At 39.2% G+C, this 25,441-nt stretch overlaps 1 protein-coding gene and 1 long non-coding RNA gene across 2 annotated transcripts in view; one reads left to right on the top strand and one right to left on the bottom strand.

The window, feature by feature from the left end:
- Nucleotides 1-25,441, top strand: part of LOC121005828 — a 55,658-nt gene that overhangs the window by 6,237 nt on the left and 23,980 nt on the right. Inside the window, 36 exon segments of the mRNA XM_040438589.1 lie at nt 424-451; nt 1,081-1,189; nt 3,353-3,445; nt 3,796-3,859; nt 4,189-4,287; nt 4,374-4,477; nt 4,968-5,106; nt 5,440-5,558; nt 6,081-6,230; nt 6,351-6,521; nt 6,630-6,939; nt 7,124-7,188; nt 8,302-8,389; nt 8,475-8,592; nt 8,799-8,922; nt 9,018-9,154; nt 9,249-9,504; nt 9,795-10,037; nt 10,265-10,441; nt 10,693-10,838; nt 11,680-11,770; nt 11,863-12,252; nt 12,677-12,803; nt 12,970-13,088; nt 13,261-13,457; nt 13,613-13,796; nt 13,941-14,106; nt 14,472-14,596; nt 14,736-15,044; nt 15,130-15,333; nt 15,420-15,545; nt 15,799-15,969; nt 16,046-16,150; nt 17,182-17,277; nt 17,627-17,775; nt 19,313-19,455. Coding sequence (XP_040294523.1) covers nt 424-451; nt 1,081-1,189; nt 3,353-3,445; nt 3,796-3,859; nt 4,189-4,287; nt 4,374-4,477; nt 4,968-5,106; nt 5,440-5,558; nt 6,081-6,230; nt 6,351-6,521; nt 6,630-6,939; nt 7,124-7,188; nt 8,302-8,389; nt 8,475-8,592; nt 8,799-8,922; nt 9,018-9,154; nt 9,249-9,504; nt 9,795-10,037; nt 10,265-10,441; nt 10,693-10,838; nt 11,680-11,770; nt 11,863-12,252; nt 12,677-12,803; nt 12,970-13,088; nt 13,261-13,457; nt 13,613-13,796; nt 13,941-14,106; nt 14,472-14,596; nt 14,736-15,044; nt 15,130-15,333; nt 15,420-15,545; nt 15,799-15,969; nt 16,046-16,150; nt 17,182-17,277; nt 17,627-17,775; nt 19,313-19,455 — 5,442 coding nt within the window.
- LOC121005324 overlaps nt 21,739-25,441 on the bottom strand; it is an 8,689-nt gene continuing 4,986 nt past the window's right edge. The window contains exon 2 of the long non-coding RNA XR_005779914.1: nt 21,739-22,000. This is a non-coding gene — a long non-coding RNA (uncharacterized LOC121005324). The remainder of the gene's footprint in view (nt 22,001-25,441) is intronic.

Raw genomic sequence — 25,441 nt, 5'->3', positions numbered from 1 at the left:
CAAGCCTCTTCCCACCAGCTAGAGGTGTATCCTGACCAGCATGGACTTTCTATAATACTGGTGTCTTCTTATGTGGCACAATGGTCTTTGGGCCCCCTCAGGCTGCTGGGCCTGATAGTGACTGCTATCTCTGCACCTCCTACAGCTATGCCCCTGGCTAGATTTCTCATGTCAGAACTTTTGGCTAACCATTGATGGTCAAATTGTTCTGCTAGGTCTGATAGCTGTTCCAGTCTTTGGAGGTCGACCATCCAGTTGGAGGATAATTCTCAACCCAACAGAGGTTAGACCCCAGTATGTCTAACTCATATTTGGGATCAAATATAGTCACATGACCCACAGGTAGCATGTTTGACTAATGTGACCAGCCCTAGGACTCTCCATTTTCATCAATGAATGAGCCGTCTCTTTTTTTCTCCGCAGATCGCGAAAACCAGTCCATCCTGATCACGTATGTACTTTACTGGGTTTTTTTTAACCATTTTTCTTAGTGCGCCATTGAGAAGAATGTGGTGTCCCCATGATATTACTGGTGTCAGACTGCAGGAATAGGAAGTGTTATCATAGGGATACTGGGCTTTATAGCAACCAATCAAATCATATTTTTACTTCACCTTGAAATATTAAAGCTGCTTACTGATTGTTCTGATACCTATGATACCATGCTCTCCATAAGGAGAACTAGCACCCCCTGGATCCTGACCTAGGCCTCTCACCCAGCTCTCTCTGCTCTGCACTGATGAGGGGTTCTGCAGATGAGGAGCTGGCTTACATCTGGTGGCATCTGGGGCTCAGCTTTCTTTTCTTTTTGGAAAGCATGCTAAATTACATTGCATCATGGCCTATAAGATGCCTTACTCCTACTAGGCGCTCTCCACAAGGAGAAATACTACCCCCTTCCCACATACTGAAATGCTAGAGCACCGGGATATCTATGTAATCCATTTTTTTTAACTCACTAAAGTTAGATCTGTAAACTCTAGATCTGTAATTGTCCGACATTACCAGACTCATTTATATAACATGTTTTCCAGTCTTGGACTTGAAAAACTTCTAGTTATTTTGACTTTTTAAATCCAGTGGAGAATCCGGTGCCGGCAAGACGGTGAACACGAAACGTGTCATCCAGTACTTCGCAACAATTGCAGCTGTTGGTGACAAAAAGAAAGAGGAGGCTACAAAGAATAAGGTCTATCTATCTATTATCTATCTATTATCTATCTATCTATTATCTATTATCTATCTATCTATTATCTATCTATCTATTATCTATTATCTATTATCTATTATCTATTATCTATTATCTATCTATCTATTATCTATCTATCTATTATCTATCTATCTATTATCTATCTATCTATCTATCTATCTATTATCTATCTATCTATTATCTATCTATTATCTATATATTATCTATCTATCATCTATCTATTATCTATTATCTATCTATTATCTATCTATCTATCTATCTATCTATCTATCTATCATCTATCTATTATCTATCTATTATGTATCTATCTATTATCTATCTATCTATCTATCTATCTATCTATTATCTATCTATCTATCTATCTATCTATCTATCTATCTATTATCTATCTATTATGTATCTATCTATTATCTATCTATCTATCTATCTATCTATCTATCTATCTATCTATCTATCTATTATCTATCTATCTATCTATCTATCTATCTCTATTAACTATCTATTATCTATCTATCTATCTATCTCTTATCTATTTATCTATTTATCTATCTATCTATCTATCTATCTATCTATCTATTATCTATCTATCTATCTATCTATCTCCTATCTATCTATTATCTATCTATTATCTATCTATCTATTATCTATCTATCTATCTATCTATCTATCTATCTATCTATCTATCTATCTATCTATCTATTATCTATCTATCTATCTATCTATCTATCTATCTATTATCTGATATTTATCTATCTATCTATCTATCTATCTATCTATCTATCTATCTATCTATTGAAATCAAATCGACTTTATTGGCAGGACTAAATACATTTTAGCATTGCCAAAGCAAGTGGGAAATAATTGGGTAGGGTTGGGGGGTGGGGACACGTCCAGGGTGGGGGTATAGGAGTCCATGGTATATCAGGCTCCTCTCAGTCTATGGCAGGCAGTAATATATTGTGCTGCTGTGGCCGCTGTCTTCTCCTCTTCCCCCAGCAGTATGGAGAGTCTCTCTTTCTCCTCCATGGAGGTGAAGTCTGGGCAGAGATCAGACAGTCTCCTGAAGTCAGTCTCCCTCACTGCTGAGTATTTGGGGCACCGCAGCAGGAAATGAGGCTCATCCTCCACGGCCTCCTGATCACACTTCTGGCACAGCCTGCTCTCCCTGGGCATGTACCTCTGTCGGTGACGCCCGGATTCAATGAGCAGGCTGTGGGCGCTCAGTCTGTAGAGGCTCAGGATCTGTCAGTCTTTTGGATTGGGGAGTTTCTCCAAATATGGGGCCGGTTTGTACTCCCTCTGCAGGCTCTGGTATACTGTCAGCTTATGTGATGTTCGTATGTCGTTCCTCCAGACGCTAATATACTCCTCTTTGTACTTGTGTATCGTCCTCTGGATTTCGCCCTTTGTCAGGCTATATTGGTTGGTGGCTTGGGCAGGCTGGGTTTGGGTGACTTGTTGCAGGGTGCTTAGTTTTTCTGGGGCTTCTTGGTGTAGCAAGGCTTTGTGATGGTAGGAGCTGGGACTGCTGCTATGCAGATGGGCTCTGAATGATAGCGCCCTCTTCTGGACAGCAAAGTAGAGTGGGAATCTGCCCAGTTCTGCTCGACAGGCGCTGTTCGAGGTGCTCCTGTGGACCTGGAGAAAGTGTTTGCAGAGTTGGAATAGTTCTGTTGGCCCAGAGTCTCACTTTGCCCGGTCTGGGTATGTGTCTGGGCCCCAGACTTTGCTGCCATACAGGAGGATCGGGGCGATGATGGTGTCAAGGATTTTAAGCCAGACGGTCACTGGTGCCTTAAGGTGATACAGACGCCTTCTGATGGCATAGAAGGTTTTGCTCGCCTTGTCTTTCTTAAAACTCCCTGATTGGCTGATTTCTAGGCCCAGGTCGGTGTAGCTGTCAGTTTCTGAAAGTGGACAGTTGTTTAGCAGGAAGGGAGGACGCCCGGCTGCTTTCCGGTTTCTTTTCTGGAACACCATGATGTTGGTTTTCTTTGGATTGATTATCTATCTATCTATCTATCTATCTATCTATCTATCTATCTATCTATCCTTTATTATATATCTATCTATCTAATATCCATCTATCTATCTAATATCTTTCTTGTTCTAATATCATGTTCTTTGCTTCTACTATTACAGGGGACTCTGGAGGATCAGATTATTCAGGCTAACCCATTGCTAGAAGCCTTTGGTAACGCCAAGACTGTCAGAAATGACAACTCCTCCCGTTTTGTAAGTGAGAATTGCTCCAATTTAGAGATTGAAAGTAAAATATCATATAATTCCAAGAATGAAAATCACAGTATCTTGAGTGCGGTAGTTGGATGGAGATGTGAGGTCAGTCACGGCGGCCGCTTTCTGTGAGACCACAGAACGATTATCATCACAAACCGTGTCACTGAATCTCCTTAAAAAACACATTTTTATTACTACTGCATTTTTTCTAGTTATCTCTTTAGAAATATTAATAAATCACATTATTATTACATTTAGCACTTTTTTTTATATTTATTGCATTATATTACTTTTACTTGTATTTTTTTAATTTATTCCAACCTACTTTTTTCTTCAATATATTTTAGGGCAAATTCATCAGAATCCATTTTGGCACCACTGGAAAACTGGCTTCTGCAGATATTGAAACATGTACGTAAGAAATGGGAATTTTAGATATTTTTTTCTATTTCTTTCTGACACATGGGTAGACCATACACAATAAGTTGTAAAACTTCACATCTGTCTTCATCCGTCACACAAGTTCTAGAAGATTTGTATTCTTCTACATGACTGGGTGGCATGGACATACTGGAAGAAGTTCTGTGTTCATTGTAGAGGGTGTGATATGATAGATGAGAGGTGCAGCATGGACGAGCTATCTCTAGTGAACACGAGATGGGGTCAGGGATGAATTTTAGATTTTTTTGTTGTTGTTGTATGAGTTTTTTTAAAAAATTACATCATTTTAATGTTGTCAGATCTGCTGGAGAAATCCAGAGTGACTTTTCAACTGAAAGCTGAGAGAAGCTACCACATCTTCTACCAGATCATGTCCAACAAGAAGCCTGAGTTGATCGGTGAGGAGTCATTCACAGGGTCGTAAAAAAAAGTCAACTGCGAGTTTGCTTGTATTTTTGCTTACCCTCATTTTTTTTTGGATCAGAAATGCTTTTGATTACAACAAATCCCTACGACTTTCCATTCGTCAGCCAAGGTGAAATTACTGTGGCCAGCATTGATGATACTGAAGAGCTGATGGCCACTGACGTAAGTGTGAAAGCCACAAGTGTTATTATTACTCGCCATTCATAGACTGTTTCATACTGATGTGGTAGTACTCTCCATAGTGGAATATGTAGCTTGATCTTATATTTTATTGACACATTGGAATTGACATAGTTAAAGGGGATGTCAGTCCCTTTCAGAATGTGGCCACACAGCGTCCCAGGCTGTTCATGCTGCAGCTAATCAGACATTTCACCTGCAGCAGAAATGTTCTATTGAAGGGTGCCCTAGTATTACATGGATGTAATGCAAGGACAGCTGAAATCTGGCATAATGGGGGGTCACTTTTTTAGAGGGGCCTTTGAGGTTTCTGAGTAAGGGGTTTCTCCTTTATGATGTCACATGGACACGAAAAGTCTTTAAACTGCAGGAATTTCGTTTAGTAAATTAAATGTAAAAGCAAAAATAAAAAAAATAAAAAAAACACTAATGCGCCTGTTCTTCAGACCTAACCGACCTTCTTAATCCGCAGAGTGCCATTGATATTCTGGGATTCACCGCTGAGGAAAAAGTCACCATTTACAAGCTGACAGGTGCCGTAATGCACTACGGTAACATGAAGTTCAAGCAGAAGCAAAGAGAGGAGCAGGCCGAGCCTGACGGCACAGAAGGTGAGGACCGCCATCTCCAGAAATAGGAGAAGAAATAATCAGGAGAGGAAAACTCTATTTTATGTTGTAGGGGGTTAATGACCCAAGTAAAAAAAAATTAAAATTAGCACCAATAATATAAAATCTGCTCATTTCTATGACACGCAGAAAATGTAGAGAGAGAATATTTTGTCTGCCCTCATCGGACCTTAAAATAGGCCATAGGTGGTGGTACAGCAGTCTTCCTCTCAAATACCGTAAATGACAATTCACAACCAGGTGGAGTTTTTTTCTTTATTTCTTCCTCTCGGGAAACATTTCTATAACCTTGAAATATATCTTTAAACCTTCCAGTTGCTGACAAGGCAGCCTACTTGATGAACCTGAACTCTTCAGATCTTCTGAAAGGCCTCTGCTATCCCAGAGTCAAAGTCGGGAATGAATATGTCACCAAAGGTCAGACGGTGCAGCAGGTGAGTGCTCTCCAGGGCATAATTATACAAAAATGTCATCACAATTGGATTCACATGTCCATAACCGGAATCAGACTAGCCCTACAGAGTACTGGGTCGTGTTCGGTCAAGCATATGGCCAAAGAAGCAAAGCTTGGAGCCAATCACTTAATCTAGGGTCTATTTCTTATGAGATTATTTGCAAATAACCTATTTGATCATATTGATATGTCCTGAGTCTGCAGTGATAGCATCGATGATGCAAGTTTATGGCCATCCTCTGAAAAGATTTCTCCAATGACCTTCCGTTCGACTCTTGTGATATGTATTTGGGTAGATTATTGACCAGGCTTTCCTTTGCTTTGGGTATGTCTGTCCAAAGGGAATATGGACTGCACCCTTCCAAATGAGCCACCTTAATACTTTCAATTACCTCAGTACAATCCATTATAGGTCACTGTATGAAGGACATGTCCCATAATAGAATGAAGACCTAATGTTGACGTGCCGAAAGTTCATTTTGTTCTTCACTTCATTATACAGGTGCACAATAATGTTGGTGCCTTGGCAAAGGCCGTCTATGAGAAGATGTTCTTTTGGATGGTTGCACGTATCAATGAACAGCTAGACACAAAACATTCAAGACAGTTCTTCATTGGTGTCCTGGATATTGCTGGATTTGAAATCTTTGATGTAAGTTCTTGAGCCAACCAGTCATTGAGCACAACCTAGATGTTAAAAACATTGTGAATATATCTCAGGTGAGACTGACCATTGATAGTTGTACTAATTATTTCCCATCCATATCTGTAGTACAACAGCTTGGAACAACTTTGCATCAACTTCACCAATGAGAAGCTGCAGCAGTTCTTCAACCACCACATGTTTGTCCTGGAGCAAGAGGAGTACAAGAAGGAGGGGATCGAGTGGACCTTCATCGACTTCGGCATGGACCTCGCTGCCTGCATTGAGCTTATTGAGAAGGTACTTTTGTCTTTTGGAATTCTTATCTTCGTCTTGAAGGATAAAGCATTTTTCACTTAACAAACTCGATAAGGTGTTGATGAACTGTGTACCTCATGTTTTACACAGCCAATGGGTATCTTCTCCATCCTTGAAGAGGAGTGCATGTTTCCCAAGGCGACAGACACCTCCTTCAAGAACAAACTGTATGATCAACATCTCGGCAAATCCAACAACTTCCAGAAGCCAAAGCCGGGCAAAGGCAAAGCTGAGGCTCACTTCTCCCTGATCCACTATGCTGGGACTGTGGACTACAACATCAGCGGCTGGCTCGACAAGAACAAGGACCCACTGAATGAAACTGTCATTGGGCTTTACCAGAAGTCATCTATGAAAACCTTAGCCACGCTATTCTCCTCCTATGCAGCAACTGACGCAGGTGAATGTAATAATGGATGTTATTGACCAAATATGTAAAAGACAGTGCACTTAAAGCTAAGCATTGGCTTACGGGCCTTGTTGCACCTGTTTTTTCTAGGGAAAGTTAAAACATTAAGATGATGAACCAATGAATTAAATGTAGATGTAGCTAAAATATTTTTTGATATTTTTTTTAACCTAAGATAGTACGAAGAAAGGTGCCAAGAAGAAGGGTTCCTCTTTCCAGACTGTGTCTGCTCTTTTCAGGGTATGTTGTCATATTATCCATGTCCCACTTACACTACACAAACTGTCCTATTTCCATTTCTGAATGCATTAATATATTAGAGGACTTGGTCAGTGGATAATTTTTTTTGAAAAAGTTGAAAATGGAGTAAAATTCTAAAGTGTCATATTTATGTTACCAATGTCCTGCTGCTCCCACCGTTCTCTGCTTCCCGGTCCTGCCTGAAATACAGGAAATCACTGCTCAGCCAAATAACGGCCACAGCTCTGGCCCGTCTGACTTTTAATATTTTGGGCAGTCATTCAGTGAAGGCTCCGATGCCTGCCATTGTAAAGTTTTTATTAAACTTGAAATCATCCCCTTTCCCCATTTCTCACATATAAAAATAATTTTAAAAAAGTCATTATTATTGCTGCGTCCAAAAATGCCCCAAGTAGAAAATATTTTTCATAAAACGGTGAACACCGTAACAGAAAAATAAAATCACCCTTTTTGGTCACTTCACCTCCCAAACTGTGTAAAAGCTGTATAAAACTGCAGCTTGCTCAGCCCCATAGATGGAAATATAAAAAGTTATGGGTGTGAGAATATGACAATACAAAAAAGTTCTAAAACATAACAAGAAGCAATACATTTGGTATTGCTGTTATCATCTCATATTTATCACACAGTGAATGCTGTAAAACTAAAACTAGTAAAATAATGGCGCTTTTTCTCCCAATTTCACCACATTGATAATTTTTTTCCCAGTTTCTCAATATATCGTATGGAATATTAAATTATGCAATTAAAAAGTAAACCTCGTCCTGCAAAAAAAACAAGCCCTCATATAGCGAAGTAAAAAGTTACGGCTCGTGGAAAGAATGAAAAAAAAAATAATAATAATTGTTTATGATGCCAAGGAGTTAAAACATTTAATCTGACAGACAACCCTTTTAAGGTTACAGATTAATCTGCCCATATTTTTACACAATTCATTGTGGCCAAATCACCAACAAACCAAGCACCAACATCTTGTTTAGAATCTTTCAATATGAAACCTGGTGTTTTTGTCATTAGTTCAGAAAATTGAGGAATACTTTGTTGCTTACACTTACTTAGTAACTGATTATATTCATTTCTCATGTGTTATAGGAGAACTTAAACAAGCTGATGAGCAATCTTCGGTCAACTCATCCTCACTTTGTACGTTGTATCATCCCCAATGAGACCAAAACACCAGGTAGAATCCACAAAGACTCTGTACGAAGTTTCCAAAAAGCTATATCAGACTCATCTCCTAATGTGCGTAATGTCCTTTTCCAAAGGTTCTATGGAACACCAGCTGGTGTTGCACCAGTTGCGGTGTAACGGGGTGCTGGAAGGAATTAGGATTTGCAGAAAGGGTTTCCCAAGCAGAATTCAGTATGGTGACTTCAAGCAGAGGTATATGAAATACGGTGGTAAAATGGATCAGTAGACAGACGATGTCAGTGATAATACACCATTATATTACGGCAACACATTGCTGCTCCACAGCTTAGGGACCTCGGTCCAGTTCCAACCAGGCACCTTCTAGGTTCCTTATGGATATAATTTTCTAAAAAGTGTTAACTCAATCAACTCAAGTGTGCTTTGTCCTATTGTAACAGATACAAGATCTTAAATGCCAGTGCTATCCCAGATGGTCAATTTATTGACAGCAAGAAAGCTTCTGAGAAACTTCTTGGGTCCATTGATGTAGACCACACACAGTACAGATTCGGACACACAAAGGTGAATATTTGTACCTTCATGCATGATTTACACCTATTATTTACTCAATATGTATTTTTCCATGTATTACAATGTTATATCCAAAATATCTTAAGGTCTTCTTCAAAGCTGGTCTCTTGGGGACACTGGAAGAAATGCGAGATGACAGACTGGCAGAAGTTATCACTCGTACTCAAGCTAGGTGCAGAGGATACCTCATGAGAGTAGAATTTAAGAAGATGATGGAAAGGAGGTATTTAATAACTCAGTGTGAAATCAAGTATTTTTCCATCCCATAAAATGCCCCAAAAGTGGACAGTTTACCATTCCTGTGTCTTTCATTGCAGAGAGGCAATATTTTCCATTCAGTATAACATCCGAGCATTCATGAACGTCAAACATTGGCCATGGATGAAGCTGTACTTTAAGATCAAGCCTCTCCTGAAGAGTGCCGAGTCTGAGAAAGAGATGGCAACAATGAAGGAAGAGTTTGCGAAGACAAAAGAGGCTCTGACTAAGTCTGATGCCAAGAGAAAGGAGCTAGAGGAGAAGATGGTTAAAATTCTCCAAGAGAAGAATGACCTTTTCCTTCAAGTCCAGTCTGTGAGTGATCTTTTCTGACCCTATGTGTTCTCACTAGAGAGAGGGAAGTAAGATGTTGCCCGACACCTCAGGGGGTGGATTATGATCCTGACAACAAAAGGATCAGACAAACTAAAAACGAACTGGCCGATTCCTATCTCCCTCCACAATAGTCATTGGGCAGTCATAAGACAAATATGGCTAATGTACCTCTATGTGTATGGCCACCATTAAACATCTCACAGTGCTCTTATTCCACATAATGTAGTCATTGACATTCATATTGAATTATACTTACTTCTTCTGCTTAGGAATCTGAGAACTTAAATGATGCTGAGGAGAGATGCGATCAGTTGATCAAAACAAAAATTCAACTGGAAGCCAAGATCAAAGAGTTGAATGAGAGGTTGGAAGATGAGGAAGAGTCAAATGCCGAATTGACTGCCAAGAAGAGAAAACTCGAGGACGAGTGCTCCGAGCTGAAGAGAGACATTGATGACCTTGAGTTGACTTTGGCCAAGGTTGAGAAGGAGAAACATGCCACAGAAAACAAGGCAAGCCATTCTACTCACTATATCAGTCTACAATATTGCTTTGGCTTGTCCTAGGTTTTATGAACAATCATGCTACAAGATGAATGCCTTTATTTTAGCTTTATTTGCAAGCTTCAAGTTTGAGGAAAAGTATAGTATTTTCCATGTTTGACATAATTAACAGCTAGAGCAACAGCAGTAACAAAAAAAAGGGAATCAGTAAATTAATATTTTTATTTTTCAAAAAGGTTAAAAACCTTACAGAAGAGATGGCTGTCTTGGATGAGACCATTGTCAAACTAACAAAAGAGAAGAAAGCTCTGCAAGAAGCCCACCAACAAACTCTTGATGACCTCCAGGCTGAAGAAGACAAAGTGAACACGCTGACGAAAGCAAAAACCAAGCTTGAGCAACAAGTTGATGATGTGAGTAGTTTCATGATGTTTAAGGTGCCTAAATTCAATAGCCGTCATCCGGCAGCACTCTTGGCTCGGCAGAGAAAGAAGCTGCTAGACACCTTTCAGGTGCTTACCATGCAAAGTATAGTGTTGGCCAGGTGTGCTAAAAAGGGTGAGTTTAGATGACAATAGTCTAATGTGTATGAGGGACCTTTAGAATTGTGTACAAAGCAAGGAATGTAAAATTGGTTTGCTAAGTTGCAATGCCTTACTTTTAGCTTGAGGGATCTCTCGAACAAGAGAAGAAATTGCGCATGGACCTTGAAAGATCCAAAAGGAAACTTGAGGGGGATCTTAAATTAGCCCAAGAAACCTTAATGGATCTAGAAAATGATAGGCAGCAGCTGGATGAAAAACTTAAAAAGTGAGTATTGATGTCATCTAAGCAAATAAAAAAATTTAATACATGTCGACTGCTACAACCAAATTTAATTCGATTGACTTCTGATGTTTTAAACACAATTTTACCATATCAAATTCAATAGACAATAATCTCCATATTTGTTGAACAGTTGAAGGGATATTCCCTATGAGGACAGGGTCACATATCTCTTGAATTGGAACTACTACTAAGCATTCACACTACTGCTAAATTCAAACCCCAAGGAACTGCAGGAGGTAGCAAAACACTGTTTTCAACTTTGAATGGAGCGGCAGTGTGCAAGCTCAATCGCTCCTCCATTCAAACGGGTGACCCCCATTTTCATGATCAGTGGGGTTCCGACTACTGGTAGAAAATGGGGGACCAATGTCACCTGTTTGATTAAAACTGTGGTCAAGCATGCATACTTCTGCTCCATTCAAAGTTGTATCCCTTTAACTTTATTTGAAGGAAGAACATGTTTTTGAGTTGGGTCTTGACATTTTTCAAGAATGTGGAAAAATGTTTTAGGATATTTTCTAACTGTGAAGTGTTGGAAGAGACGCAACTATTGACAATATGGATCATAAACCAGTCGAGACTACCATACAAGTTTACTTCTTAAAATGAGTTCTCATACACATTATATGATCGTTCACTAGAGCTTAGGCATACCCACCAAAATCAGGACATTTTAGTTCCACCCTAGGAATGTATACTTTTAGGAATGTATACTTCCCAGGATTGTCCTGGAAAAATTGAAGATGTTGGCATGTACGAAGTGGGTGGTGAGCTGTCCTACTAGTCATGCAATCAGTCTAAGCTGTATATTATTTACCTGTAGGAAAGATTTTGAAATTAGCCAGTTTGCAAGCAGAATTGAGGATGAACAAGCTCTAGGTGCCCAGCTGCAGAAGAAAATTAAAGAATTACAGGTATAGTTGGTGTAAAATACTCCATGCCATTTTTTAAATAGTGAAAGGAACATATTTTTATTGGAAATGTCTTAATTCCCTTTACTTTCAAGGCTCGAATTGAAGAAGTTGAAGAGGAAATTGAAGCAGAACGTGCAGCTCGCGCCAAGGCTGAGAAGCAGCGCTCCGACCTCTCAAGAGAGCTTGAGGAGATCAGTGAGCGCCTGGAGGAAGCTGGTGGTGCAACCTCTGTTCAGATTGAGATGAACAAGAAGCGTGAGGCTGAGTTCCAGAAGATGCGTCGCGACCTGGAAGAAGCTACTTTACAACATGAAGCCACTGCCTCTGCTCTCCGAAAGAAGCATGCCGACAGTACAGCTGAGCTCGGGGAACAAATTGATAACCTGCAGCGGGTCAAACAGAAACTGGAAAAAGAGAAGAGTGAACTCAAGATGGAGATTGATGACCTTGCCAGCAACATGGAATCTGTTTCCAAAGCAAAGGTAGGACATTGATACATTTCCCAATCGCTGCCTCAGTAGCCAAGGAATATTTTTTATATCAGTTAATATAGAAGAAAATTCAAATGCTACAATGGTTGTGATTGGGCTTCCCACCTATGACAACCTCTTTTCCTAGTATCCTGCTTAGATAGTGACTTATCAAAGGTACCGTACCGTGTTCAAACCAGAAGCCACATGTGGGGATGGCCACTTTCAGTAGGGGACGACAGCAAGCAGCCTTACAGCCAACACTGCTTCAGTATCTGAGGCCAGGCCAGGTTAATCTGAGGTTTTGTAGTCTGTGTATTAACACATGCACCCATTCAATGTTACTGCACTCCTTGAAGACATGAAAAATCTTAAATATCTCTAAGAATCTGTTTACATTTTAGAAATGTTGACAGCTACACTGTGTTATATATAGGCCAACTTTGAAAAAATTTGCCGCACCCTTGAAGACCAGTTGAGTGAACTCAAGACTAAAGAGGAAGAACACCAAAGAAATATTAATGATATGACCACTCAAAGGGCCCGACTGCAAACTGAAAATGGTGAGTTTTGTTTGACAGTTCTTTTTGCTATAGAGAATATCCCAACACATACTATTTTGATCCGTACCTCGCACATCCAATCAGTCACCTTCTGTAACTTGATTGGCAACTCTGTGTTGTTTTTTTAATCCTATTTTGATCATTAATTAATAAATATTTCAAAAAGGTGAACTTACTAGACAACTGGAAGAAAAAGATGCCCTGATCTCTCAGCTCACTCGAGGCAAACAGGCCTTTACCCAGCAAACTGAAGAGCTCAAGAGGCAACTGGAGGAGGAGACGAAGGTGGGTGAAATATAAACATCATGTAAAACTTGAGGAATTGGGAGGAAATGTAGGGTTGTGGTTCTGGGATAACCTTAATAGTTGCCTCTACTATGTACCTGACTTGCACTTTATATAGGTTTCCCCGATTTTTGTCCTCAATAATGAAAAAGTGGTAATTTTTTTCCCCTAGGCCAAGAATGCACTTGCACATGGTTTACAGTCTGCCCGTCATGATTGTGACTTATTAAGGGAACAATATGAAGAGGAGCAAGAGGCAAAGGCTGAACTTCAACGTGCTTTGTCCAAGGCTAATGGTGAAGTTGCCCAATGGAGAATAAAATATGAGACAGATGCCATTCAGCGTACAGAGGAACTGGAAGAGGCCAAGTAAGTGTCTTGTTTGCCTATGTATTTGCTAATGTCACCACACTAAGCTAAAGGACGTGCTTAAGTTATGAAGCTGGTTGCTATATAATGGTGGCCATGGCTTATAAGGTTGCAACTGAATTATTACCCATGCACATATCCATATGATAATCCAGGAAGAAGCTAGCCCAGAGACTACAGGAAGCAGAGGAACAAATTGAGGCTGTGAATTCAAAGTGTGCTTCCCTTGAGAAGACCAAACAGAGGTTGCAGAATGAAGTTGAGGATCTCATGGTTGATGTGGAGAGGTCCAACAGTGCCTGCGCTGCCCTAGACAAGAAGCAGAAAAACTTTGATAAGGTGTGGATATAAGGATATTGTATAAGTATATATTGGTCTCAGAATCTTGGTCTAATCCAGACACTGTACATTTTCTGCTTGAATTTTATCCTAATGATTACCCAAAATTCACTTTTTGATAAATTTCCCTTCCATTTACAATAGATTCTTGCTGAATGGAAGCAGAAATATGAGGAGGCACAAGCTGAGCTTGAAGCTTCCCTGAAAGAGTCTCGTTCTCTAAGCACTGAACTGTTTAAAATGAAGAATGCCTATGAAGAGTCCATGGACCACTTGGAGACCATCAAGCGAGAGAACAAGAACTTGCAACGTAATAACTAAATCTACAATATTAATTCATGATAAATGTTGTCATATATCCATGTGGACCAAGCTCACTTCTGTACAAGCCTTAAACATATTTTACTAGTAGCATATTAGCCCTCTACCAATTGAGTCGATTGCAAATAATGGCATCTAGATATCGGGGCTCGAATCTAGGATTGAATACAAACAGTTTTTCCAGGACAATGACGCTTTAGTTCAATGCAAATGCTGTAGCTTCCTCCAGATAGTTCTCATGCAGGACTAGTAATAATTCATTTGAGCATCAGGGTCATGGCTTTAGAGACAATAATAAATGTTACTGCTGTGATACCAATATGAATAATACCAACAACTTATTTTTTTCTGCAGAGGAGATTTCAGACCTTACTGAACAAGTATCAGAAACCACAAAGTCTCTTCATGAAGTAGAAAAGGCCAAAAAGCAAATCGAGCAAGAGAAGAGTGAAGTCCAGACAGCACTGGAGGAAGCAGAGGTATTTTGTTTGTAGAAATAATGGTGTAATGGTCATGTCTATCCTCTACTCCTCCAAAAATAATACTCATAAAACAAAAGCTAAAATAATAGAAATAAACTCCATACCAAACCTTGATGCTTCCTTCTGCACCTTCCAGGCATCACTTGAACATGAAGAAGGAAAAATCCTAAGAATCCAACTGGAGCTCACCCAAGTGAAATCAGAAATTGAAAGGAAGGTTGCAGAGAAAGATGAAGAAATTGACCAACTGAAAAGGAACCACATCAGGATTGTTGAATCATTGCAAAGCTCTTTGGATGCTGAAATCAGAAGCAGAAATGATGCTCTGAGGGTAAAGAAGAAAATGGAAGGAGACCTGAATGAGATGGAGATCCAGTTAAGCCACGCCAACCGCCAGGCTGCAGAATCTCAAAAGCAGCTGAGAAATGTCCAGAGTTTGCTTAAGGTAGATGTCGGAAAACTCAATATAAAAATGTAATTTGGGCCAATCGGCATCCTTTCATCATGGTCGCTGTGATTCCTTCTCATAGGATGTCCAAATTCATCTGGATGACTCCCTCAGGTCCAATGAGGATCTGAAAGAACAATTAATCTTGATTGAGCGCAGAGCAACCCTCATGCAATCAGAGATTGAAGAACTTAGGTCTGCTCTGGAACAGACTGAGAGGAGCAGGAAGGTTGCTGAACAGGAGCTCCTGGATGCAAGTGAACGTGTCCAACTTCTGCACTCACAGGTATTTACAATCCTAGTCAAGGTTTAGACAAGATTTTGGAAAGCAAATAGAACTGAAACCGACCAGATTATTTTTACTTTTCACAGAACACAAGCTTGATTAACACAAAAAAGAAGCTGGAGAACGACATTGCTCAGTTGCAGACAGAGGTCGAGGAGGCCATACAGGAATCTAGGAACGCAGAAGAAAAAGCCAAGAAAGCAATTACTGATGTGAGTCTTAGTGTTATCTATAAATGTAAAACATTTGTGGAAAGGTGAATTTTCATGACATACTAAAAGAGTACCTTAAGGCCTCCACATACATTAGTGTATTGTTGGCAAAAATGGGGAACTCCTAACTCAGCAGCCAGAGGCTTTCTCTTCTCTTAAAAACAAGAGTATGTGTATGGAGAGTTGATATAGATCTAGAACATACTGTACTTTTTCCACTATCTACTTTATTTATTATAATTCTACCTCCTAGGCTGCTATGATGGCTGAGGAACTGAAGAAGGAACAAGACACCAGTGCTCATCTTGAGAGGATGAAAAAGAACCTTGATCAGACTGTGAAGGACCTTCAACTACGTTTGGATGAGGCTGAACAGCTAGCTCTTAAAGGAGGAAAGAAGCAGCTCCAAAAATTGGAGGCCAGGGTATGTACTAAGAACTTGGAAACTTTACAAACTTACACTTTATGTTTATATAACATTTATGTTGCTTGCGTTTTAGGTGAGGGAACTTGAAAATGAACTTGAAGGTGAGCAGAAACGCAGTTCAGAAGCCATTAAGGGTGTTCGTAAATATGAGAGGCGTGTAAAGGAGATCACATACCAGGTAAGGAAACCATCTCTGTAAACTGTAGCTACAAATGATTGGGATCACATCATCGATATGTAAATACAATGATGTGGACATGGTTTTTGGACTCCTAAAGGTTATTTCTAATACAAAATTGTCTTTGCTCCTTTTTGATGGACATAGATTTGGGTATGGACAAATCTTTTCTGTCTTAAGTCTTGTTCACATTATGTGATATATCTTTAGTGGTATGTTGGTGAAAGTACCCAGTGTACACACTAAACATATCCATAAGGCATATCTAAATTATTCTAAAAGAGTGACTTTTTGGCCTGTCAGGCCAGTAGAAGTTGGTAAAATGCAAAAAAATAAGTACAGGATAGCATAGTAGTCTACAATATTCAATGTAGAGTAAAAAGAAATATACTATGCACTGGAGTGCACATTATTAAAATGAGGCCTACAGATGACTTATCTCACTATATGCCTGTACAATGATGGAATACGTCACAGCCTTCTGTTGGTCGTCTATGTCGGGAACTTTTCCTGACATGTACATCAAAGGAAGGATAAATACTTAATGTGAATGAGGATTAAGTAAGTGGAAAAAAATACTCTACAATTCTGTTTTGTCTGTGTGCCAATAATTCTGTCTTTGCACCAAAAAACTGTCTAGTCTATCTTAATGCCACCTATAGGTTTGTGTGGTTTTACTCCAAAAATGCACCAACATTTTGGTGCATTTTTTTTGGTGCAAGGGGTGCCTTTAGGCCATGCCCATTTCCCATGAAGCCACACCCCTTTCTCATGAAGTCCCCTCCCTACCGAGCAAGGAGTAAAAAGTTTAGAAAAGTGTTGGTAAATGTGATGCATTTTCAATATTAAATCTGCCGCACTGTATCCAGGGCAAATTGCATCATTAGTGAGCTCTTCGAGTCAAGAAGGTTTTTCCAACAGATTATGAAATTTAGTAGTTTCTAGTAAAACTCTATTAACCAAAGACATATCAAAGTGGCTTCGGCTTTTGGTAACTTTCATTGACCTGTCTTTCTTCTATTTATTTTCAGTCTGAAGAAGATAGGAAGAACGTCATGAGACTTCAAGACCTAGTAGACAAACTTCAATTAAAAGTCAAGGCCTACAAGAGGCAGACTGAAGAGATTGTAAGTCGAATTGTTGACCCTTGTTTACCTTGTTATACAAAAGCTCACAACTCATATATCAGTGGAGACTTTATTATGATTGTCTAAATCTACATTGGTTAAGGAATTTGGTAATTGTTTCTGATTCCTCTACCAGATAATATGTATAATGCCTAAATTATACATACAGTAAGTGAAAAAGTATAATAAAACAGTAGTAAAGCTATAATACATTGCTTATCTACCTACAAACCATAAAATAATACATTTTATATGCCGTAGTTATACAACTTTTGACTCTGTAGGACTGTGTAATATTATGATTACTAAAATGACTATATGTATTATCTTTTCATTTTGAAAAATCCAGGAGGAGCAATCCAACGTCAACATATCCAAATACCGTAAAGTGCAGCATGAACTGGAGGAAGCAGAGGAGCGTGCCGATATTGCTGAATCTCAAGTCAACAAGCTTCGGGCTAAAACTAGGGAAGTCACCAAGATCATCAAGAGTGAAGAGTAAGAGGAGCAATTGAGCCGCAAGGTGAATGAAGAAAACCACAAAATGTGAAATCTTTGTCACTTTGTTCTTAAATTCATGTTGTCTTAAATTTCTAGCTATAAATAAACTGTAGATCTTTGCAAGAAAACTATTTTTTTTCAACTTTTTTATCAATCTACAGCCCTTATTTATCAAAATGAGTGATAAGCAGAGTGTTCTGGTGGTGACAGATAATCAGTTCTCACCTCTCCTGTGTTCTCCCTACTCCCTTATACTAGTGATAAGCTCGGTGTTCTAGTAATGATAATCAGCTCTCACCTCCCCTGTGTTCTCTCCTGTCCTTATACTATAAAAAGTGATAAGCTGAGTTTTCTAGTGATGATAGATGATCAGTTCTCACCTCTCCTGTGTTCTCTCCTGTCCTTATAATATATGCAGTGATAAGCAGGGTGTTCTAGTGTTGATAGATAATCAGTTCTCACCTCTTCTGTGTTCTTTCCTGTCCTTATACTATAAACAGTGATAAGCTGGGTGTTCTAGTAAGGATAGATGATCAGTTCTCACCTCTCCTATGTTCTCTCCTGTCCTTATACTATAAACAGTGATAAGCTGGGTGTTCTAGTGATGATAGATAATCAGTTCTCACGTCTCCTGTGTTCTCTCCTATCCTTATACTATATATAGTGATATGCAGGGTGTTCTAGTGATGATAGCTGATCAGTTCTCACCTCTCCTGTGGTCTCTCCTGTCTTTATAATATATACAGTGATAAGCAGGGTGTTCTAGTGATGATAGATGATCAGTTCTCACCTCTCCTGTGTTCTTTCCTGTCCCTTTTACTGGGTATTTTAATGTTGCACCAAGCTGCTTAGTTACAATATACCGCATCAAAGGTGTTGTCCGGGATAAATAACTTTTCACAGTAGCTGCAGCTTGCCTCTTACCTACTCCCCACCGCTCTGGTTCTGCATGATGACTCCCCTGTGCCCATCTTCCAGTCTGCTGCTTATTCAATTCATCCCATGCACGGGCATGATTATCTGCTGCAGCCAATAACTGGCTTCAGCGGTGATGTGTCTTTTGTGGAGATGATGATCATGCCCCTGCTGGGGAGGGAGTAAACAAGCCGTGGACCGACTTCCCAGACAACCCTTTCATGGCACCACTGAATATAGAAGCTCCACTTCTTACATGTTTCCTTTATTCTCATTTAGAACTTGTAGAACTTCTCTAACCATATCTGAGGACAAATTCATAGAGTTTTCCAGTTATTAAATGCACCGTGCATTATATAGTTACAGGAATTTAGAAAACGTCAGAAATTTCCGAAATTAAATTCAAATTGATATGGTTTATGATCAAAGTAGCTTGATTACATACATGATAGTAAGAAAAAGCCAGTTCTTACCATTTTACTACAGGAAATGTGTTATTACTAAATTATTGTCCATTTAAGAAGGAGACGGAAAATACAGAATTCAGAGTCAGAAATCTGGCTTATCAACTCCACTGAAAAAATAAATAATTGAGCAGGATTTCAGATTTATCAAACAGAAAATACACTTCAGAGATGATGAAACATGCAGTAGACACCTTGATATGTATGAAGAAGATGGGGATGTATGAGAGGTATGAGGACACAGACATGTATCTGAGGAAGGCTTTGACATGTATGTCATCTGGTGAGATCTGTAGAGGTAAAGGTTGTGAAGGTTACGTAAACCTTGAGATATATGGGAGGGTTATGAAAGTGAAGTAGACCTTGAAAGTTGGGGAAGTAGAGGATATCCTGTCATGTTTAAGAAGATTTAGGAAGATTTATAGGCCTTAAAATGTCAAGGACATTGCGTACTGGCTGCGGTTCTCATTTCATGTAGGCTGGTTGCTTGTGAGTTTGTTACAATGTCACTAGGTCCTAGTCTTACCATGTCTCGTCTGTGATCACCATGCACCCAGTTCTGCATGGGGTCCAGGCATGTTACTATGTCTTCATGTTTTCTATGTTCTTCTGTTGGGGTACAGGCATGTTTCTATGTTGTCTGCTCGCACTGGTCTGCCTGTGTATGCCATGCTCACTGTATCCGTATGGGGTCCGGGCTATGTCTGTATATCTCTAAATTTTTCCTGTCTGTCAGTGAGCACCATGCTCATTGTATCCAGTTCTGCATGGGTTCCTGATGATGTGGCTCGTCTGTGTTCCTGTTTCTTGATTTGTGTCTGAACAGAGTCCTAAGTTGCATGTTTGTTTGGGTTCCTGTTCTGCCTGTTTGCCTGTATTCCTGTTTTAATTTGTCTTGCCTGGACTGCTGGTGTTAGGCACCAGCATCTGTTTCCCTGCAAGTGTACCGGGACCATCCCAGGAGGTATAGATTCGGTTGCTCCCCTGCAGCGAAGACCAGATCCCTGTATAGGGGTTAAAACCAAGGGAGCACCAGAATAAAGCCCTTAGGGTTTGGCCCTAAGTCAAACTGGTCACTTGGCCCAGTGGTTCTGCATCTGCCACTGTTTGTCAGGATTATCCCGGTTGTTTGGGTCTGGTTATTCCTTTAGGTCTACTCTGGATCTGTTTCTGTTTTCTGTATGCTTTTGATATGTTCAGAGGTTCTCTCGACCCTGGAACATGACATAAAGGGAGAAGACAAGTCCTGAAAAGATTGTGGTATCTTCTGATAGCTTCCTCTTATTTATTAAGGCTTCACATGTAATTATAGGACAATTGATATTACGAGGAGATGAATGACTGAGCCTCATGTTTCCTTCAAGTCATATAAATACATCACAGATAAGTGTTCTCTAAGATAAAACCACATCTTCTAAAGAGCCTGACGTTGGCCAAGCATCAAATACTTGTTCCATTCCATAATATCTCATTCTGGCTCCTGTGTCAGCTTCCATCAGGTCACGGAATATTTCATTACAAGACGTGGGGCGATAAATATTTTACTATAAGTGGATGTTCCTTAAATATAGAGGAGCCATCTGCTCCTTATCATGTATCTGAGGTCTGATTAGACATCCTTACCTCAACCTCTATGAAAATACACACAGAACCCGATTTACTGTAAATGTAACTGCGCGAATCCATGTTCTATTAGCCTGAAAATCATTGACTTGCCGACATGTCCTCCTAAGGAAGAGTTCTTCCTGAAGATAAATCAAGGAAACCATAGAAAGATGGAAGAATGATGTCAGGAGAATTGGACAAGGTCCATCAAGTCTGCCCTGATATCTCATGTCTTAGCATGGAGATAAGTAGATCCCAGGCAGGTTCTCAGTTACTTAGGCTACTTTTACACATGCGTTGTTAATTAAGGTATTGAGATTCGGCAGAGGATCTCAACACCGCAATTAAACAGATCAGTTTTGATTTTACACATCAAGATGCCTCCATTCCGTTGTGTGAAATCAAATTGGAAAAAAACGGATCCATCAATAAATACATTGAAAGTCAATAGGTGATGGCTCAGTTTTTTTTTAGGCACCACTGACTTACACTGGATCAGTTTTTATGACCGGACACAAAACCGCAACTTGCAGCAGTTTTGTGTCCGGTCACAAAACGGAACGCTGCCGGAACTGAAGAAATCCTGATGCATCCTGAATGGATCTATTTTCATTCTGAATGCATGAGAACCAAAAAGAAACGCATTTTTTTTCCAGTATTAAGATCCTCTGCCGGATCCGGAAAACGCAAGTGTGGACATAGTTTGTTTTGCAGCCACTGTCATCTGCACATCTGGTCCTAAGCATCGACCACTCTCTCAACAACAAAGAAATCATGATGAACGAAAATGAAGAAAAAAATTAAATGAAATCAAACTAATATGACAGAGAAATAACAACAAAAAAAGAAAAAGAAAAAAATGAAATTAAAAGCCACTGACAGCATCTTGGTCACTTCCGCGGTGTGACGGCATCCTGGGTCACCTCTGCGGTGTCACATCTAACATCCCGTTCACATGAAATAAATAAAAGAGAAATTGGTTTAAAAAAATATTTATTTTGTGAATATTTCCGAGGTGATAAACGCCATACAAATAACTCTGTATCTGATAAAGGAGACTCCAAGTTTCCTTCTACGTTTCAGGTGCTAAAGTTTTACTGTGTTTCTAATGGGGGAGGGGGGGGGGCAATGGGTTAATATTTCTCCTATCTCAGATACCATTGATTTCCCGGACGTCTTCTCCTTCCATTCAGGTTTTCTGTTGCACAGTCACTTTATCTATATTCCACTTGTGGTTTCTGGGGGGAGAAAAAAAGATACAACACTTAAAGGGGATGTCCACACAAGTATTCAGACTTAAAAGTCAGTTTTAGAGACAACTCTAAAAGCATGAAAATCCCTGGAGACAGCATTCACGTTACGGTAGCACATTATTTACAATTAAAGGGGTTTTCCGGTACTGAGGTATTGATGTCAGATCGCTGGGCGTCCAACACTCAGACCAACTGTCTCGGGCAGCCATCAATAACCACCAGAAAACACCTTTAATGGCGAAATATCAGCTGAACTTCAGATGTTATAAGTTTGATGCAAGGTCCGCCAAAATTAAAGGAGTTAGCATTGAGCAGGGGGAGGGGCGGGTCCGTGACAACCTCTCAGACATTATATAGAGGCTGGTTGTCCGCAGTAACAGATAATTAAAGGGGGGGCTGACTCCACTGCTCTACAGTAGATGGTAAGGCTGTCATAAAGGCTGAGCAGCCTGACTTGAACGCAGTATATGCAAGTGCTGAGTGCAGTGAGGCCACGCCCCCTCATACCCCTAGGAAGCTCTCCCCTTTAAAGGGGTTGTACATATTGATGACCCATCCTTATATTAATGCCCCATCCTCATATTGATGATGTCTCCTCATATTGATGACCCATCCTCATATTGATGACCCATCCTCATATTGATGACCCATCCTCATATTGATGACCTCTCCTCATATTGATGACCTCTCATATTAATGACCCATTCTCATATTAATGCCCCATCCTCATATTGATGACGTCTCCTCATATTGATGACCCATCCTCATATTGATGACCCATCCTCATATTGATGACCTCTCCTCATATTGATGACCTCTCATATTAATGACCCATTCTCATATTAATGCCCCATCCTCATATTGATGACGTCTCCTCATATTGATGACCCATCCTCATATTGATGACCTCTTCTCTTATTGATGACCTCTCCTCATATTCATGACCTCTCATATTCATGACCTCTCCTCATATTGATGACCTCTCCTCATATTGATGACCTCTCCTCATATTGATGGCCTCTCCTCATATTAATGGCCTCTCCTCATATTGATGACCTCTCCTCATATTGATAATCCATCCTCATATTGATGATCCATCCTCATATTGATGACCCATCCTCATATTAATAACCTCTCCTCATATTGATGGCCTCTCCTCATATTAATGGCCTCTCCTCATATTGATGACCTCTCCTCATATTGATAATCCATCCTCATATTGATGATCCATCCTCATATTGATGACCCATCCTCATATTAATAACCTCTCCTCATATTGATGACCTCTCCTCATATTGATAATCCATCCTCATATTGATGACCCATTCTCATATTAATGACCCATCCTCATATTAATGACCCATCCTCATATTGATGAACTCTCCTCATATTGATGACCTTTCCTCATATTAATAACCCATCCTCATATTGATGACCTCTTCTCATAATAATGACCTATCCGCATATTAATGACCCATCCTCATATTGATGACCTCTCCTCATATTGATGACCTCTCCTCATATTGATGACCTCTCCTCATATTAATGACCTCTCCTCATATTGATGACCTCTCCCCATATTGATGACCCATCCTCATATTGATGACCTCTCCTCATATTGATGACCTCTCCTCATATTGATGGCCTCATATCAATCCTATCATCTATGTGTTATCTATCAATCAATCAATCAATCAATCAATAAAGCTTTATTGGCAGGTCTAAAATTATACATTAGTATTGCCAAAGTATGTGGGAATCTATCTATCTATATTCAAAAAAGCTTTATTGACATATTCAAGTAAAACTTAGTGCATTGCCAAAGCAAAAGTATTATATATTCCATATCTATCTATCTATCTATCTATCTATCTATCTATCTATCTATCTATCTATCTATTATCTATTTATTATCTATCTATCTATCTATCTATCTATTATCTATCTATCTATCTATTATCTATCTATCTATCTATCTATCTATCTATCTATCTATCTATCATCTATCTATTATCTATTATCTATCTATTATCTATCTATTATCTATCATCTATCTATCTATCTATCTATCTCATATCTTTCTATCTATCTATCTATTATCTATCTATCTATTATCTATCTATTATCTATCTATTATCTATTATCTATCTATCTATTATCTATCTATCTATCTATCTATCTATCTATTATCTATTATCTATCTATCTATCTATATTCTATCAATATTTCAATCTATCTACTATCTTTCTATCTATCTATCTATCTATCTATCTATCTAATATCTATCTATCTAAAATCTATCTATCTATCTATCTATCTATCTAATATCTATCTATCTAATATCTATCTATCTATCTATCTATCTATTATCTATCTATCTATCTATCTATCTATCTATTTCATAACTATGTATCTATCTATCTATCTATCTAATATCTAATATCTATCTATCTCCCATTTATCTATCTATCTTCTAATCTATCTATCTATCTATCTATCTATCTATCTATCTATCTTCTAATCTATCTATCTATCATCTATCTCATAACTATCTATCTATCTATCTCATATCTATATTCTATCTATCTATTATCTATCTGTCAATCAATCAATCAATCAATCAATAAAGCTTTATTGGCAGGTCTAAAATTATACATTAGTATTGACAAAGCATGTGGGAAATAGGGGGTTGAGAAATGGGGACACACCCGGGGTCGGTGTATAGGAGTCCGTGGCGTATCATGACAGGGGGGAAGGGGTGCGGACACACCTGAGGTCAGGGTATAGGAGTCCATGGTATATCAGGCTCCTCTCAGTCTGTTGCAGGCACTGATATATAGTGCTGCTGTGTCCACAGTGTTCTCTTCCTCTCCCAGCAGGATGGGCAGCTTCTCTTCCTCCTCCATGGAGCTGAAGTCTGGGCAGAGATCAGACAGTCTCCTAAAGTGGATGTCCCTCACTGCTGAGTATTTGGGACAGTACATCAGAAAGTGGGCAGCATCCTCCACTGCCTCTAGGTGGCCCTGCTGGCACAGTCTGCTTTCTCTAGGCATGTAGCTCTGTCAATGCCGTCTGGATTCTATGGCCAGGCTGTGGGCGCTCAGTCTGTCTATTGTCTATCTATCTATCTCATATCTATCTATCTATCTATCTATTATCTATCTATCTATTATCTATCTATCTATCTATCTATCTATCTATCTATCTATTATCTATCTATCTATCTATCTATCTATTATCTATCTATCTATTATCTATCTATCTATTATCTATCTATCATCTATCTATCTATCTATCTATCTATCTATCTATCTATTATCTATCTATCTATCTATCTATTATCTATCTATCTATCTATCTATCTATTTATCTATCTATTATCTATCTATCTATCTCATATCTATCTATCTATCTATCTATCTATTA

The sequence above is a fragment of the Bufo bufo genome, chromosome 6 (assembly GCF_905171765.1).
Source record: "Bufo bufo chromosome 6, aBufBuf1.1, whole genome shotgun sequence".
NCBI classification, from domain to species: domain Eukaryota; kingdom Metazoa; phylum Chordata; class Amphibia; order Anura; family Bufonidae; genus Bufo; species Bufo bufo.
Note: the sequence above shows the minus strand (reverse complement) of the source record. Positions and strands in the feature narration are given on the sequence as shown.